Source organism: Tenrec ecaudatus, chromosome 1, assembly GCF_050624435.1.
Source record: "Tenrec ecaudatus isolate mTenEca1 chromosome 1, mTenEca1.hap1, whole genome shotgun sequence".
NCBI classification, from domain to species: Eukaryota; Metazoa; Chordata; class Mammalia; order Afrosoricida; family Tenrecidae; genus Tenrec; species Tenrec ecaudatus.
The window spans coordinates 16,657,608-16,676,259 of record NC_134530.1 but is presented as its reverse complement, the minus strand read 5'-3'; the positions used below and the strand labels follow the sequence as shown (position 1 = coordinate 16,676,259).

Sequence of the window (18,652 nt, the reverse complement as noted above, 5' to 3'; positions counted from 1 at the left end):
CCCCCCCGCAGGTGCTGCGGTATTTCGACTACGTTTTTACAGGCGTCTTTACGTTTGAGATGGTCATCAAGGTGAGTGGTCCCGGTGACCCAAGGCTCCGAGAGCTGGGGGACGTTGGAGAATACCACTGGGCACAGCTAGCCTGGCTATCAGATAGGACGGGTGTGTCTGGCCAGCAGCCCATGTAGCTGGAGCGGGACCAGCGGAGGGAGAGCAGGTGTGGATGTGAGGACAGGGAGGGGGCAGGGAAGGCCGTCCAGGACTATCTGGTCCTCCGGTGGGAGTTGGGCTTTGATGGTGAGTGGGGTGGGACTTGGCTTGGGCTGACGCATGATGTGCGCCCCACCCCCTAGTGGCCATTAAGGGAACTGACTGGGGCGAGGGCGCACCCGGAGACCAGAGGGCAGAGATGGGGGCGGGAGCAGGTGGCATCCTTGGAGGAGGTTTGTAAGCAGAGCCCACAAGATTATATGACGGATAAGAGGCTGGTTTCCAGATCTGGGCCTAGGACCCCTGGGGACAGGGATCTCCTCTGGTCACGATGCCATCGCCAACGGTCCAACGGTGCTATTCATAACCCGGCCCCGGCCCCGAGGCTAGCCGCATGGGTGCAGTCTTGGGCCCAGGAGTCTGAGCCAACGCTCTCCTCCCTCCACAGATGATCGACCTGGGACTCGTCCTGCACCAGGGCGCCTACTTCCGCGACCTCTGGAACATTCTCGACTTCATTGTGGTCAGTGGGGCCCTGGTGGCCTTTGCCTTCACGTAAGTCTCCTGGTGAGGCCGCCTCTTGCCTCAGGGTCCCCCAGCCCCCGTGTGCCCCCCTTCCCCCGGTGTTTGGGGGACCAGGGGCATGCCAAGAGGAAGAGCTTCGACTGGCTTTCTGCATGAAATCCACATGGAGGCCGCAGGAGAAGGGCCCCACCTTCCTCCCCCTCCCACAGCAACGGGCCACGGGCGCCACCAGCCCCTTGCTGTGCTGCTTCAGTAGACTAGCCACGCCGGGCCATCATCTCACCCCCTCCACTTGGCGGCCCCACAAGCCGCTGTCTCTTTGGGGAGCCCCTAAAAAGACAATCAGGAAGCAACTGTGCATGAGAACCATGATTCCCCCCCACACCTGTACCTGAAGCCCCAGGAGTCAGTAGCTCGGGTAACAACCCCCGCCCCCTCTCCCTCTCCCCACTACGTCGCTCACTTCTCCGGGCAGCTCCGGCGCACGCCCTCTATAGACCAGGCGACGCAACTGCAGCGCCAAGGTGGCCCCTGAGTTGGGGGCGGACCCGGGCATCCCCACAGCGCAGGATCCTCAAGTTGTAGGCATTTGGGTCCGGATGAAAGGACTCCAGAGATCCCATGGGAACCCGTCGTGCGGCTCTCATTCCCGGAAAGGACGGTCCTAAAGGGATTCCCACGCTCCTCCTTGCTCTTGGTGAGCAGTCAGGGATGCTCACAGCGCCATCACCTCCTGGACCCTCCTCAGCAGACCTGGGTTGGGGTAGGAGGCATGGGGGGTCGGGGGGCGGGCCTTGACTAGCCTCCCAGACCAATGAGTGAGGGCTTGGCCTTGGGGACGGGGCTGCTCTGGAGGTCCTACCTGGAATTGGAATGAGGACTCCTTGGGTCAGAAAGGCAAGAACTAGCTATGGAAAGTTTCTGGATACCTTGGACCTGGAAGAGTCCCGGGAGGGTGGAGTGGTTGATTGCCTGACTCGGGTTAGACTGGCCCCCACCCGGTGTCTTATTTCACCCCTATATGTGCTCCATCCGGCTTTCACTCTCTCTTTCTTCCTCTTTCTTTCGCCTTTCTTTCTCCTCCGGCCCCTGCCACCCGTCCTCCTCCCTCTTTTTAAATCACGGGGTATTTACTTGACCACTAGACCCATGCAAGAGATGGTTGGGGTGCGGGGGGGGGGGAATTTAAGTCTAGAGATTGGACTGCATCCTCATGAATATGGCTCTGTAGGTTAAATTTTTTAAAAATTAAAACGAAAATGCACAGCAAATGAAGGAAGAAAGGAAATAAGACCAGGCGCCTCTGGCCTTAACATTGTTTTCCTTTTTTTGCCACGATCCCACCCCCACCCCTCCCCTCTCCCTGGTCCCATGCTCTGTTCGTCTTTCCATTGATCAGTACTAAAACGCTACACTTCCAGAGATGCTGAGCCCAGGATACAGACGGGTAGTGCACAGACCACTGCCAGCCGATAACCATGACCACCAAAATCTACCTCATGAGAATTCAGAGGAATGTAAAGTCAAAACAAGTGACCATTTAACTGCCCATCAAGTTAACCCCATTCACTGACCTCTCAAAAATATATATGCATACATACAAACATATATACACACATATAAGGATAATACACAGTATCTATGAGAATGTAATAGGTCACTCCGTCTCTCCAACAGCTATTGTAACTGCCCCTGTAAAGTGTCAACGGATCCCTGGTGGCAATGTGGGTTAAGCATTGGACTGCTGACCTAACCAAAAGGTCTGGAGTTCAATCCCAGCAGCCACAACTCAGGATTAAGATGAGGCTGCCTGTGACCTGAAAGGATCTAGGGTCTCTGAAATCAGGGAGTCCTTCTCTTCTGTCCTTTGAGGTCGCCATGAGTCAGAATCGACCCGATGGCTGTGGTTTGTGGGCACAAAAGACGTTTCAAGGCTGTCTCCGAAGGAAGTTCCTTTCAGGGTGGCCCCATCCCCATCTCTGTCTGCCTGCCCACTCCTGTTTTTTCTCTGAACTTTTCTTTTCCTCGCTCCCTTCTCCTTCCTTTCTTTCACCACTTGTTTCTTCTTTGCCCTCCTCACGTGTCTCCCATCCTTTCTCTCTCTCTCTCTCTCTCTCTCTCTCTCCTTCTTTCCCACACCCAACCCCTACTGTCTCAACCCTTCTCTCTCTGCCTCAGTCTCTCCCTCTCCCTCCCACCCCGCCGTGTGTCTGGCTGGGCCCTGGGAGTCAGGCTCAGTGTGGCCTGAACCAGACGGACATCAAAGAGGAGGTTTGGGGCTCAGGTGAAGTGCAGGGCCCCTCCCACTCTTCCTCGGGCCCCTTGGTCTCCAGTGCTCAGAGGGGTGCAGCTGGGGTTGACCCACACCAGTTAACATCCCCTTACAGGTGTAGCTTCCATGCTGGGAGGGGGAGTCCTTTAAGGGGCCCAGAGATCAAGCATTTCCCCCTAAACCACCGTGGGCCATGATGAGCGGAGCTTAGACTGCCTCCTCCAGTCTAGGCATTCTGAGATTCGTGTTGCCGTATCGGGTTCAGACTTGGTTGGTTCCATGGGAGGAAAGAGCAGGCTGTATGCTCCAGTAGAGAGTTACAGCCTCAGAGACCCACCGGCGCCACCCTCCTCTGCCCTGCAGGGTTGCTGAGAGTCGGAAGCGACTCAGTGGCACTGGGGTCCTCAAATTAAATCACCCAACATCAAAGCAGGGGTCCTCAAACTACAGCCTGTGGGCCACATGTGGCCCGCCGAGGACATTTATCCAGCCCGCCGGGTGTTTTGCCCCTTTCTAAATAAGATATGTGCAGTGTGCATAGGACTTTGTTCACAGTTTTTTTTAAACTATAGTCCGGCCCTCCCACGGGTCTGAGGGACAGTGAACTGGCCCCCTGCTTAAAAAATTTGAGGACCCCTGAATTAAGGGAACGAGGCTTATTCGCATCTCAGGGACCCTTGCAGGAGGGGCTGGTTTCGTGTGTTCTCTCTGAATGGAAAGCTGTGCAGGGCGGTCAGGGTCAGCGCTGCCTGGGCATCGTGCATGTCCCTGGTGGAAGCAGCCTCTGGGACAGGGTTGGTGACATCAGGGCAGAGAATCACCCATGCCCTTGAAAACCCCTGTCTGCAATCACCAGTTTCGTGGGGTAGGTTTTTCGTCTGTCTGTTTTTAACTCCAATATGAGGAAAAGGAGTAGTGGTGCAGCGGTGAAGCGCTGGCTGCTTCCCGAAAGGTCAGCAATTCGAATCCACCAGCCACCCTGCGGGAGGAAGGATTAGGATGGGTCCGTCCTCCCCCACTCCCCACCCCACCCCCCAGGATCGCTGTGAGTCAGAAACAACTCAATGGCCGCAGACAACAGCAGGCAAGGGGAGGGAACCCCAAATCCATTGAGTCAATCCAACGGAGGGTTTCCGAGGCTTAGTACATCTTGACGGGAGCAGCCAACCTCCTCTTTCTCCCTCAGCACTGCAACTGGTGGGTTTGAACCCCTGACCTTACGGATGGCACCCCAACTTCCACCAAGGAAAGGGTCAAAGCATGGGTTTATGGGCATTTCGGGAGCCCAGAAGGAGTCACAGGATTTCTGCCTTTGAAACGCCAACTGCTGGCACACAATCTCTCGGGATTTCAGAAAAGTAGAGCGTTATGGGTTGGCCCGGGAGCATCTTTATGTAACTGGTAAAGGGCTAGGAGGGGGTAACCCTGAGACCCCGCCCTGTCACACCCTCCCCAGCTCGCCACTTGGAGTCCATCTGGTGCTTCTGCTCCTCCCAGGGAAGGGCAGCAGGCCCAGCATAACTGGCAGAGCACCTTGATCAAGCCATTCCTGCATGCACCAGGAACGACCTGCAAGAAACCCCAGGAAAGGAGTCTTCAAGTTGCTACATTTTTTTTCTGCAGGAAAAGTTTCAGTGTCCTCTCTCTGGCTGTAGGCTTTGGGCCTTTCCAGCCTGGGGACTCCCTCTCCCTTCAAAGGACTTGGATCCTGGTCTTTCCTTTGGGGGGGGGGGGACCCCGCCACCACCAGGGTCACTGCCTGAGAAGCCCACCCCAGAGTCCTTTGCTTCTTTCCTTTCTCGTCTGTTGACTTGCTCCGTCTGTCCTGTGTGCCCATCCCCCGTCAGCCTCATTTCAGAGTTTTTCTTTGGACGTTGAGATCCCTCAGGTCTGCTGTTCTCAGTCTCCGCAGGAGAACAGAGGACTTCAGCTCAGCTTGGTCATGTAAGCCGTGACCTCCATGGAGGTCGCCTGCACAGCAGCCCCAAAGGGGAAATCCTCTTCCTAGCCCCATGCTGCAGACGGAGACACTGAGGCTCCGAGGAGGTGGGGAAGGGAGAGAGTTCAGCAAGACCACCGAGTGGCCTTGGGCTGCCAGAGGCCAGGTCCCTGCCCTCCCCTCACCCCTTCCCCCACTCCTGAGCACAGAGGGTTCCCCAGTTGGCCAGATGAGACTGACAGCTCAGTGGGGCCTGGGGCTGGACCCCTGCTGGACTCCGAAGCCAGTCCTTTCCTGGCTGAAAGGAATCTTGTTGTTCCGATCTCTCTCAGGCTCCGGGGAAAGAATTCCACACCGGAGGCTATGATTGTGGTCCCCCTCTTGGGTTATGTTCAAGTTCACCCGACAGTGTGCCCCTCCTGTACCTCCCCCACATTTCTGTATGTGTGTCTTGCTCCATCCACTGACTGTGCTTGGCCCCCGCCCACCCCCTGTCCATGGCAACCACCATCAGCACCGCATCTCATGAGCCATTGTACATGATTTCACACTCTCGGCCTGTGCAGCGGAGCCGCCAACCGACATTTCTCAGCAGCTGGCGGATCGTGATCCTGCCCTCACTGCCAAGAGTCCATCTGGTGCTGCCACTTACTCCTCTCTTCAGGCAGGGCTACAGGCCCGACACAGCTGGCAGAGCGCCTTGGTCAAGCCGCTCCTGCATGCCCAGGAGCCAAATGACCTGGGAGGCCAAAGAGGGGAGCCTGAAAGCTGCTACTTTGGTATCCCCATCCTCAAAACAAACCCTGGTCCTAAAGGAATTTTTTTTTTCCTAATTCTTCTTTTTTTTTGGGGGGGTGTGTGTGTTTAATTAGAAAGAAGGTCCAAAAAAAAAAAAAAAGAAAGAAGGTCCAAGTGAAAGCGCCATAGCTCTGGGTTTGAATCTCGGTCTGCCACTTCCTGGCTGTGCCACAGCTGTGGCCAAGCCCACCACTCCCCCTGCCTGAGCTCAGCACCCTCATCTGGAAAACGGGCATCACTGCCCACCTGCCCCCAGGCAGATGCAGTCGCACTCCCTGTGTGTTGCCCCCAAAGTCAGCAGATTAGGCAAAATCACTGAGAATCCAAAAATCCCTTAAGCGCCTGGTGTGGTGGGGACGTGCTGTCGAGTCGGTTCTGACCCATAGAGCCCCCTGTACACAACCGAACGAAACACCACCCGGATCTGCGGCCGCCTCACAACGGCTTCTGCTGAGCTCATTGTCACAGCCACTGTGTGCAGTCATGCATTCCCAAGCGCATTGAACTTGGAAAGCCTCCACGCTAGTCCAAAGGTTGTTTTGTTTTTGTTTTCTAAGTGGGCCATCCCACCCCCTGGGGGTGCTGGAATGGTCCAGGGGACTGCAAACACAGATACGGACACAGTAGCCTGGATTAGGGGGTACAGTACAAATGTTTTTAACTGCCAGGGAGGTGCTGAACTTTTGTTTTGTATTGTTGTTGTTTTTCCTGAAAGGGTGGGGTGGGGTGGTAGGCCAAATAAAGTTGGGGACTTAGATATAGGCCAAAGGAACGAGGAGGCAGAATCCAGTGGGGATCACTGTGCTGCATTTAAGCCATTGTATCATCTTTCCAGAATGATCGCCAACTGGCAAGGGAGGTAGGTGGGTGAGCCTGTTGATCCAATCATCTCTTACCGCCTTCCTGGTGGCAAGTCTCCTGACGTCCCAGGAGTCTTTGCAGCCGTGACATGTGACCCTGATGTAACCGAGCCGAGGCTTCAAAAACCAGTCAAGCCAGAGGCCACAGCAAACACCTTGATGGCAGCCATGTGCCCAGAGCTCGCTCTAGCTCCCCAAGGCCCATTTTTCAGCGCTTTCCACCCAGTTCCATCCCAAGCTGGAAGGGTTACCCAACCCTCTCTCCCACACATTAGGGAGACACCATAGCCATAATCCCCCAGCCTTGTTTTCACAGATGAGGGTGACAAAGGGCAGAGCCAAGATTCAAGCCCAGATCCATCCCCCTTTTCTCAACGCCAAAGCCCAGATGTCGTCTTTAAGACATTCTAGAACTTTCCAGCACCAGACCTTCTGGAGAAAAGAGGATTTCTCCAACTCTTGGCAGTGACCTTCAGCGGCAGCCTTGCCTTTGGCAGATGCCCTTTTTTTCTGGCCGTCCTGCTACTTGGAAATTTGGATTTCTTGGTGCTGTCGGACAGCGCCAAGGGCCTGCGGAGGGGGTGGGTGGGGGACCTGAATGAGGGGCTTCCAGATGGAAGGAGGCACGTCAGGCAGCCTGAGCCCGAGCCTGTGGTGGCCCCTCCTGGTGCCCGGGCCGGGCCGGGCGGGAGGCACTCAGGTGTGCGCGTGTGCTGCGTGCATGTACGTCTGTGTCCTCTCTTCTTTCTTCTGAGGTCGCTTATGATCTGTCTCTCCCTCCGACGCCACCTCACCCAGGAGCAGTACACGGTAAAGTCTCTCTGTCTATCTCTCTATTTCTCTCTCTCTCTCTCTCTCTCTCTCTCTCTATTTCTTGTTCTGTCTCTCGTCTGGGGTAGTCTACCTGGCCCTTTGTCCCTGCAGCTGTCCTAGAGCAGGGATGTGGCCAGAGCCCCTTAGCCTGCTCTCAGGGTAAAAGGAGCATCCACAGTTTGGGCACTACCTCCTCCCACCAGGGCCCAGCCTCTGAGCTATCTGCCCCTGAGGGTGTCCCCGCCCAGCCCAGGGCACTAAGCGTCTCTGCCACCCGGAAGGCAGGCCTCACAATCTCTGCTGCTCAGGGCAGGGCCCTTGGGGGTACATGCTGTCTGGCAAGCTCATGCCTCCCCTCTGGTGCTTGTCTGTGGGCACCCATCTGTGTGTTCCTCGGTGCCTCGGCCACTGGGAGGGGGCGGGGAGGGGAAAAGAAGCTGTTTCCTGGGACAGAGCAACTATGGAGTCTGAAACTGTGGAATCATCACTCCCCCCCCACCCAAGACCCACCCTTTCAGTGGCCATGCCCACCCTGTGGCCAGGTCTGATGCACAAACACACTGTGCCACCCGGCTGTCCACTTGCCTGGCACGTCTTCTACCAGCGCATGCTTTAAACCAAAGTGGATTGGGGGACAGGAAACTGTCGTCCTCTCCCGATCGGTGTTGCTACACGGGCAGAAACCCCAGGCAGTAAGCTGGGCCCCGTACAATAAGCACCTCCGTGGAAAGGGACAAATGAGCAAGTGCTTGGAAAGCCAGGAAGACCTACTCCCGGAGAAGAAATAACATGTCTCCCTGGGTGAGCCAGTTCTTTGGTGACATGGCCCTTAGTGAGTGCACCTGACAGAGACTTCTGGCTTAAAAAATAAAACAGGAGAGCCAGCTGTGAGACCACCACTCCCCGCTCAGCAGCACGTCTGTGCCAAGCCGGGCACACGCCTGCGCATGTCTCTTCGGAGGTCTACTTCCCCTCTCTGTGACTGGGAAAGAGAGAGGAGGGGGTCCTTCAGGAGCAGATGGCATACAGAAGCGTGCTTTCGCACACTCGGTCTGTATGGTGGAGGCCTCTCGGCAGCTCGTGTCTGCCATGGGGAAGTGTTTGCCAGGAGCGCTCGGAGGACTGAGGCTCAAATCCACTCGCACAGACACAAGCTGGATGGGAGCCACGTGGAGGAACAGGGCACAGGCAAAGCCTCTTGGGGGTCCTGTCCAAAGTGGGAAGCCAGAGCAGAAACGAAGATGATTCCCAGGCAGCGACCCATCGATCGAGCAGGGCTGCTGGGGCCCAGGGCAGGCAGGGAAGGGTGCGGAACAAAGGGACATTTCACTGGGGCCTTGAAGACTGGGTGGTTCTGTGGCAGGGCAGGGGGGCATTTTTGCCCAGGGGAACAGTGCCCGCAGAAGCAGACAGGTGGATGAGTGTGGCTGGGGCTCAGAGGAGAGCAGTGTTTGAGAACCAGAAGGTAAGTTGGACTAGACCTTGAAGGGCCCCCACTGCCCTTGGCTCTTGTTCTTTCAGGAAGTCAGGTGCTCTGGGAGGATCTTGAGCAGGGGGTTGACATGGCTGATGGCCCTGACCTCTGTGTGCAGGAGAAAGAGTCGGGAGATGGCTCACAGGAATCTACGCTAAGGGGGTGCAGACGTTGAGGGGAGTGACCCAGTGGGGACAGGACAATGAATGTGACTCCTGGTCGGGCCTCTGGCTTGGGCACCTGGGTGGGTGATGCATTTCATTAACCATAAGCACCCAAGGCCTGCCATCTCTTAACGAGGGCTGAATCATGGCTGTCCTAGGCAGTTAGGGCAGCCCTGGGATCTGCACGGTTTAGCTCATGCCAGACAGACCCTGGACTGAACTTCTAAGAATCTCTCTGGCAAAAACGGGACGTTCACTCAACATCAGCCCCTGATGGTCAGGTCCTTCCCTCCCCTGTGGGCTGTTGGCAGAGGGGGTCTTGGTTTAAGGGCCACTTCCGGTATCTTCCTGAATCCTGTGGGAGGAGACGGTATCCCATTTTCTAAGAGTCTCCCAAAGACCACGTCTGTGCCAGCGCAGAGCACCTCCAAACTCTGGACTGGGGGCTATGCTCAAAATAACAGCTGTCTCGGGGCTGCCGAGGGGGCACCAAGCTCCCTTTTTGGTGGGCTCCAGGCTGCCCGGCACAGCTGCTCAGGCCCAAGCAGGTGGCAGTGGGCCCTGCAGCTCCAGGCTGGCGCCTGCCAGCTCTCATTCAACACACCCGGAGCCCAGAACCACGATGAAACCATCTGCTGCCTTGCTCCTAGGCTCAAAACCAGCAGGCGGTCTGGACCACCGACTCCAAGAAGTGCAGGGCCCTGCCAGGCACCCCGTACTCTTAAATTGAGGAGGGTGGGGTTGTAGGAGCTGTGGGCCTCCACCACCCAGCCTGACCTCCATTCCTCTCTTCCCTCCTCCCCACCCGCACATCCCTCCACAGTGGCAATAGCAAAGGAAAGGACATCAACACGATTAAATCCCTCCGAGTCCTCCGGGTGCTACGACCTCTTAAAACCATCAAGCGGCTGCCGAAGCTCAAGGTGAGACTGGAGGGTGTGTGCGTGGCTTGTCAGGGCTGCGGTGAACAGGTGAGCAGAGAGCACGCTGCTTGAGCGTGCTGCGTGGTGGGGGTGGGTTTCTAACGTTGTTAGGTGCCATCCGTCATTCCCATCTCACAGCGACCCTGTGTACAAGGGAACAAGACCCTGCCCTGGCCGCCCTCACAGTCCTTGGCGTGTGTGTGTGTGTGTGTGTGTGTGTGTGTGTTAGGTTGAGTTCTCACCATTGCAGGAATAGCTAAGCCCAGTCTGGTTCAAGTCAGGCTGCTCCTGACTCTTGGAAGCTGGTGAACAGGAAGCAGGATGACAAAGCCGAGGTAGCAGGGGCACAGGCTGGTGGATGCAGAGATCCGAAACCAGCTGAATGGATCCACTGAACGCATCCATTTAACACTCCTGATTCCTATGAGGCGGGGAGATCAAGCATGCCTCCACCCTGCTCTAATTGCCTTTATCAATTCTGACCTCAGCTGCACACACACACTTTTCTGCTGGCGTTAATAATGCCTTGCATTGGCCACACAGAACTCTCCAGCCATACTTATGATTATGGGACTAAGGAAGGAAATTAACAGGCTGCATTTCAGGATCAGAAATGCTCAGAATACAGTTCTTTACTTAGGACAGTTGGCCTCTCTCTGATTCAGCCACTCAGTCCCTTGGCTTCTGCCCTGCTAGGGCAATGCTACAGAGTTCACTTAAACTTCTGATAAATGCCCAATGGTGTTTGACTCTAGCTCCATGAATCAGCAAACCTCGCTCCCCAAATTAAGGCTTCTATTCCACAAGCGAGCATCCTACCTGAAAACATTCAGGGTTTTTTTTTTCCTCTGGACCAGGAAGCTCACCGCTCTGCCTCATGCTCTTGGTGCTGCTGCCTCTGCTCCTGCCACCCCTGCACCACTTCTCTGCCATCTCTCACCATCTCTGGTGTCCCAGCTCTCTGTGTCCTGCAGTGAGGAGGAGCTTCAGTGGACAGGAATCTTCAAGTCTAAAGAACATGTTCTACTCTGGACAAATTGTTCTTAATAGTATTAAGATTCCCCCTTTCCCGCTTCTGAGATGGTTCCTTTTATACCCAGCAAATAGCAAATTGACCAAACTTAGAGTTCCAAGTTTTCACAATCACAAATAACTCTGTTAGCAAACACTCACAACTGTACCATGTAGTCCTATCAGCATCTTTCCCACTGTTAGACCACGTTGACTAGAGAAATCCAGAGACCTTCAGATATGTGTAAGAGAGAGTTTTATATCAAGTAGTAGCTATATATCAGGAAAATATCCCAGGCCAGTCCAGATCAAATCCATAAGTCCAACACTGGGCCATAAATCCCTCTTCAGGCTCACGCAGCTACATGCCATGATGCAGAATGCAGGGTGCAAGATGGGTGCAAAGTCTTGTGGCTCCAATGGCAGTGGGCGCATCTCCAGAGCTCACACAGGTCTCCGTGTGGCTCCTCAACAGGAAGGTGAAGGTAGAGGGAGAAAAAGAGGTTCCCAGGACTCTCCTTATGAGGAGGGTCACACCCACAAGGAGGCACCATCAGGCTCTCACCTGATTGACAGGCTAGCCTCCGCCCCTACATTTCAAGTTGACACCAAATTACAGAACTAGTCTTAACTCGGACCCAGCAAGAAACCAGGAACTACAGCCCATCCGCATGGGCCCACCCAGTCATTGTGTGGGAGTTACGGGACTGTGCTCAGAAGCACGTTAAGTAAATTGAGGCTTCACAATGAGTCTTTCCCCAGTCTTCCTAGGGCCCGGCTTCTCAGATTTCTTGAATAAGTATTTTAAAAAATCACAACATTCTTTTCAAGCAACAGCTTCTTGGTCTATGTACAGATTCTGCATAAGCACAATTAAGTATCCTGGAGTTCTCATTTGCATGCTATGAATCACTTGTTGTGATTCGCAGTCAAATACCTTTGTATTGGCAATAAAAGTAAATAGATGTCTGGTATTTGTTGCTTTCAACGAAGATCCCTTCCGATGTCAGCAGGGAAGTCCCTCATTCCAAGACCTCTTCAGCATCTGCTTTGGATCTCTGTCAGCTCCTGGTCCAAGTGCTGCTGCAACCTTTTTAAAATTATCTTTAGCAAAATTTTACTTGCAAATTGTATTCATGATGCTGCTCAATAATATACGCGCTCCATGGGGTTGCCTTTTTTTTTAATGGGCACAAATGTGAATTTATTGCAATGAGTTGGCCAGGTAACTGTCTTCCAAATAGCCTGGCTTAGACAAGGGAACACTCCCATCGTTGCATCTGTTTGTGGAAACATTGCAATTGGTATTCCATCAATTCCTGGAGTCTTGCTTTTCACCAATGCCTTCAGCGTGGCTTGGACTTCTTCCTTTAATATCATTGTTTTTTAACTCTCTGCTACCTTCTGAAATGGTTGAACTTCAACCAATATTTTTTGGTACAGTGACTCTGTATAGTCCTTCTTTTTTTAAATGCCTCCTGCATCGTTTAACATTTTTCCCTGTGTTGTTGTTGGTGTGGTTGCTATCGACAGGTGGTCATGTCAGTTCTGACTTGCACAATAGAACAAAATACTGCTCAGTCCTGCATCATCCTCACAAGTGTTGCATTTGAGCCCATTATTGCAGCCGCTGTGTCAGTCTGTCTCATCAAGGGCCTTTTTTTTTTTTATTTCTGGCCCTCTGCTTACCAAGCATGATGTCCTTCTCCAGGGACCGGTCCCTCCTGAAGTCTGAGGAATGAAGTCACGCCATCCTCACTTCTAAAGAATAGTCCGGTTGTTCGCTGGTCCAGTTGTGAGGGGTTTTTGTTTGTTTGTTTGTTTGTTTTCTTTACCTTGAGATGTCACTCACACTGCAGGATGTGTTCTTGGCTCTTCAACAGTAAATGCTTCAAGTCCTTTTGGATTTCAGCAAGCAAAACTGTATTGTGCGTTCAACTCTTTCACGGCATCATTTTTTTCCCCTTGTCGCTTTAGCTTTTTTTCATTCAGGTGTAAGAGTCTCTTTTAACACCCATTTCGGAATTTTCTTTCCTGTCTTTTTCATGACCTTTTGCTTCCCTCACAAAGGATTGTTTTGCCCCTAGAATCTGTCAGGATTACAACTTGGGGAGCTTGAATTCTTTTCTTCAATCCTTTCAGCTTGAAACATGCTGAGTGCGTCTTCCCTTTTAATTGTCCAACTCCGAGTCTTTCCACACTTCACTGCAGATGCTTCTTTTTGTCTTCTGGAGCCGCCCTTTAAAATCTGATGTTCAGCTCTCGGGACTTCATCCTTGCTTCCTGTCTCCTTAGCTGCTCGCATTCCAGAGTCTCCTAGTTTCCACTTTTCTTTCTCTCGCTCTTTCTTTCTTTGTAATGACCTTTTGCTTTCTTCATGTATGGTGTTTGTTTGAAATTCCAGTGGGTATGATGATCCATGGTCCCTGCCGTGGTTAGGAAGCACCCGCTCCATTAGGAGTCAATGGAACCAGGCGGGATGCTCTCAAAAACCTCAGGTCATGTCTGAAGGGCAAGTGCAGAACTGCAGGCATGGGCAGGGGACATTCTGGGCCAGGGCCCCAGCCTTCTCTGGATGGAACCATTCCATTTTCCCTAGGCACAGTGTCTGAGGTGAGGGTCTCTATGGAAACAACTAGATAGATAGATACTTAGACAGGTAGACATACAAAAGATAGATACATCGATGGGTGGATAGATAGATAAACATACAAATGATAGGCAGACAGACAGAATACAGTTATGCAGAAGATAGATAGATAGATAGATAGATAGATAGATAGATAGATAGATAGATAGATGATAGATAAACATACAGAAGAGATAGATGATAGGCAGACAGACAATATAGCTATACAGAAGATAGGTAGGTAGGTAGGTAGATAGATAGATAGATAGATAGATAGATAGATAGATAGATAGATAGATGTGACAGGGAGGCAAAGGACAGATATACAGTAGAGAGATAGATAGGGATACAGATGATACACAGAGAGATAGAAGAGAAAATCAATCCAAACCAAACTCACTGTCATGGAATCGATTCCAACTCATAGCAACCCTACAGGACAGGGGAGATCTGCTCCTGTGGATTTCCAAGGATATTACTCTTTATGGGAGTAGAATGCCTCACCTTTCACCTTCGGAGCAGCTGGAGGTTTCTCGCTTACTGACCTTATGGTTAGCAGCCCAGCATGTAAGCACCAGGGCTCCCCAAAGGTAGGATACTAGAGATTCCTTAAGGGAATTGGCACACATGATGTGGGGACTGGCGAAGTCCAAAATGCACTGGTCCGGCGGACAGACTGGAGATTCCCTCAGGCTTGTGCCCTAAAACCCCACAGGTCAAGCAACGAGAAGAGGAAAAACGTAAGTGTGTCCTGGCAAAATGTCTGCTTATAGTAGGAGGTAGGAGACCCCGTCTTGCTCAATCGATGGCTTGGGTGAAACCCTCCGATATTGGCTTGAGGCAGACTGGGGTAGCTCACATTCGGCTACTTTATAAAAGCGACGAGACTTTACCAACAACTGGGCACTATAGCCTATAGTCAAGTTGACACATTCATGATCTCACCCAAGGAGACATCGCTCCGATCCAGAGAGCCATCAACTGGCCTTTGGGTAAAGGGCGGAGACCCCAGCCCCAGCCAGATGGATCGCCCAGGGCAGGAGGGGCTCGTGATTAACAGGAAGTGGCCTCTCATTGAGCACCTCCCTCTTTCCCCCCCGCAGAGCCACGTGCTTGCTTCTGGAAGAAGTCCCAGGGGGCGAGCTCAGGGATGTTTAGATGCAGTGACAGCCACGTTGGAGTCTAACCCGAGTGTTTCCCAGAGCTGCATGACCTTAATGAGGGACTTAGCACGTGCCCTGGCCTGCACATGGACACTTAGGTATTCTGGATTGCTGGAGGGGGTGGCTGGGCAGCCCCCGACCCTGGATGCCTTTTCTTGCCGCCCCCAGGCCGTGTTTGACTGTGTGGTGAACTCCCTCAAGAACGTCTTCAACATCCTCATTGTCTACATGCTCTTCATGTTCATCTTCGCCGTGGTGGCCGTGCAGCTCTTCAAGGGGAAGTTCTTCCACTGCACCGACGAATCCAAGGAGTTTGAGAAGGACTGCCGGTGGGTGCCGCCTCCTAAGCCTCTTCACTGGGCTGGGGAGTGGTGCTGGCCACGTGGGGCATGGGGACCGGGGTGACGGGCTGGGAGTGATCCGGCAACTGCATCCAGCTTGGATCTGGAGTCGAACGAAAAGGAGTTTGGGAACCGAAGTCACTGCCAACTAGAGCCTGATCCGTCAGCTAGTTACCGAACCTTTTAGCCACCACTGCCTTCGTCAGCTAGCGAGACACAGCCAAGAACCCGCATCCGAAACCTTTAGAGCTCGCTGTATTTCAGGATTTAGAATCTTTTTTTTTAATTTCAGCGAAGTTGGATAATCCATCTACTGCATGCAACGTAACCCCCTAGCTGAGCCTAAGGCATCTCTATAATCACAGGCTGTGGTTCTACAGAGAAACGTGGCTGGCTGTAGCAGGTCAGATAAGTAATGGTGATAAAGAGACTTACATCCCCGGGGTCAGGAATCAGCAAACCTTCTCCCTAAAGAGCCAACCCATCGAGAGTTTCCGCTCTGTGGGCCACGTCCCTGCTGTGCTGACAGCTCTACCCCTGTAACACAAAAGCAGCCATGGGCAAGTCCTAACTAAATGGGTGTGGTTGCCTTCCAATGAGACTTGATTCCTGGAAACTAAAATTCGAATTTCATGTCATTGTTACACATCATGAAATATACTCTCTCTTCGGATTTGTTTGCAACTGTTTGAAAATGTGAAAACCATTCTTAGTACACAGACAGGACCGAAACAGACAGGGGGCCTATTTGGCTACTGGGCTATCACCCGTCAAACCCTGAGGTAGGAGGGGAAAGTCTGGTTTGGGGTTTATCTTTGGCTAGGACCTGCAAAGACGCAGGAGCGGGGTTGGAGGGGGGTTGGAGCGAAGGAAGAGAAGAGAAGCAGCAATGGAGGGGAGGAGGGGCGGGCAAGAGAGGAGAAGAGAGAGAGCTTTAGCTCAAGTGGCTCACACAGTGGTAGAGACTGGCACGTCCTGAGTCCATGGGTCAGACTTCAGGCTGGAGGCATCTCCTGACTCTCATAGCTGCTGAAGCTGATGGCAGGCTGTTGGCTCACGAGCTCTGGAGGCCAATGAATCTCAGGCTCAGCAGGTAAAATGGCAAGCTGCTGGCTCATCAGCTTGCTACGGAGGCAAAGGAGTTCCACAAATGGCAGGCAGTACAGCAGGCTGCTAGCTAAAGCCCCATGATTCGGGTGGTGACCAGCAGGATGCAGGATCCAGAATAAGTGAAAACCAGTGAGATTTCCCAGAAGGTCCATTTATATTGGATGCAGGCCAAATCGCCTTACAATTTATTGGCTGATCCCATCAGAGCACCTCATGGAAGTGACTATATCACAAAATGGAAGATCGTAACATAATTACTTAACTGCCAAATTACATCATGATGTAACTGCCAAACCCCTGGCCAAGCTAACACATAACCTTAATCATCATAGGCTACCCCTTGTCCCTTCAGCACCTTTTGATGTCTCCTTAAACCATACAGAATCTAAAACTAAAAGTGATTATAGTCATACTGCCACCTGACATGAATGCAATGAGCATGCACACAACTTAAAATGCACCAGCCTCATTTGCATCTTACAATAAGTAATGGGATAAAAAGGGGAAGATCCTAAAGATATGATCTAATATTATGCTAATTCCATTATCTTTCCATTCCATTTCTCCACAAACTTTTTTAAGCCTCTCTGCATGATACACACACACAGAGAGATGTGACAATGTGAAGAAGTAAAAAGAATAAAGTTCTTATTTCCATAAGTGGAACATGGTCATAGCTGATGTTTAAAACTACCTTCTTTTGCCATCATTTTCCATTCCTTTTTACCCTCACCAAGCACCTCAGCTGGTCATGGTTCTTGACCTGGTAGAGTGACCCAAACCTTCATTCCATCCAGGGTCTGTCTGGATCATTGGTCCTTTGGGCGGCAGTGGTTTTCCATTCGGTTTAATCCCAGGGCGTGGCAGTATGACACAGCTTAAGGCAGCGGTTCTCAACCTGTGGGTCACGACCCCATTGGGGGTTGAACGACCTTTTACAGGGGTTGCCTAAGACCATCAGAAAACACATCTTTCCTAGGGTCTTAGGCACTGAGACACCGCTCCTTTATCCGTCTCCAGGCAGGTCCGCCCACATGCAGATACCCAATGCTACACCATGCTTCCAGACAACATTTCATTGATTTGAAATAAATATTTCACAATATATAATTACATATTGTTTTTGTGATTCGTCACTACGCTTTAATTATGTTCAATTTGTAACCATGAAAATACATCCTGCCTATCAGATATTCACATGATGATGCATAGCAGTAGCAAAACAGGAAGTAGCAATGAAAATAATTTTATGGTTGGGGGTCACCACGGCATGAGGCGCTGCATGAAAGGGCGGCGGCCTGAGGAAGGTTGAGAACCGCTGGCCTAAGGGATCTTCTTATTGAAGGCGCACTTTTCCTTGTCTGCATTATGTAAATCAGCCCAAGTCCCCTTGGTCATCAGGATCCGTCACACCAGCCAGTCCAATAACTCTCTTCTTTGCCTGCCAATCCAGAGGCACAAGGAGCCCAAAAAGGCTGTGTGGCAGTCCACTTCCAATTCAATGGAGCCAGTGTTGTGTCTCCTAGTGAGACCATTCCTCCCTTTGGAACTAAGACCACTGGGTCCGTAGAGTGTACAGAGTGGGGACAGGAAGCAAAATGTTTTCAAATGATTCACTGGAGTTAATGATAAATGTCACACCCAGCTTCACCCTTTGATTCCTGGACTCACGAACCCTGGCAGTGGGAAAACAGCACCGTATGTTGGACACGTGTTTAAAGCATATGCAGTTTCCTGGAGAACATTCCTCCAACCCCGCAGGGTGCTGACGCCTAGCTGGTGTTGTTGGCATGCCTCTAGAAGGCCATTCCATTGTCCTATAAAGGCAGCTGCTTCCAGATGAAGGGAAGGAACGTGGTAAAACCAGTGAATTCCATGAGCCTGGACCTATTTGCTGTGAAGTGAGTCCCTTGATCTAAGAGACTGCTGTACGGGATGCCATCATGGTGGAAAGGGCATTCTGTAGGTCGAACGGCGGTCATTTTAGCAGAAGCAAAGCATGCATGGAAGGCAAATCCACATTGGGGATTCAGTGGCGGTCTCTGCTGCTGGCAGATTTAGCACTTAGCAGTGGCTGTAGCCAAAGTGACCTTGGTGAGTACAAGTCCATGTTCCTGAGCCAATGCATAACCTTCATCCCCGCCACCATGGCCACAATGTTCAAGAGCCTGTTGGACAATGACAGGAGCTACTGGGGGGAAGGATGACTGATTTCCACAAGATGCATGCTATCCACTTGATGGTTAAAATTGTCCCCTGCTGATTGTCACCCTTTGATGAACATCCACATGATACACAATATTGTCACCTCTTTGTCCATTCAGATCTATCCACATACCTCTTCCCATACCTCCTTGCCACCAATTTTCTGACCATGTTCCTTCCAAATTCTGGCCATCCAGCCAAACCATTGGCCACAG

At 52.1% G+C, this 18,652-nt stretch overlaps 1 protein-coding gene across 6 annotated transcripts in view; it reads left to right on the top strand.

Annotated features, from left to right (window-relative positions):
* The window catches only part of CACNA1A (calcium voltage-gated channel subunit alpha1 A), a 249,717-nt gene that overhangs the window by 187,972 nt on the left and 43,093 nt on the right, over nucleotides 1-18,652 (top strand). For all 6 annotated transcript variants that reach the window (XM_075547950.1, XM_075547959.1, XM_075547940.1 and 3 more), the window contains exons 23-26: nucleotides 12-71; nucleotides 659-765; nucleotides 9,879-9,978; nucleotides 14,950-15,110. In XM_075547950.1, the coding sequence (XP_075404065.1) occupies nucleotides 12-71; nucleotides 659-765; nucleotides 9,879-9,978; nucleotides 14,950-15,110 (428 nt within the window). The remainder of the gene's footprint in view (nucleotides 1-11; nucleotides 72-658; nucleotides 766-9,878; nucleotides 9,979-14,949; nucleotides 15,111-18,652) is intronic.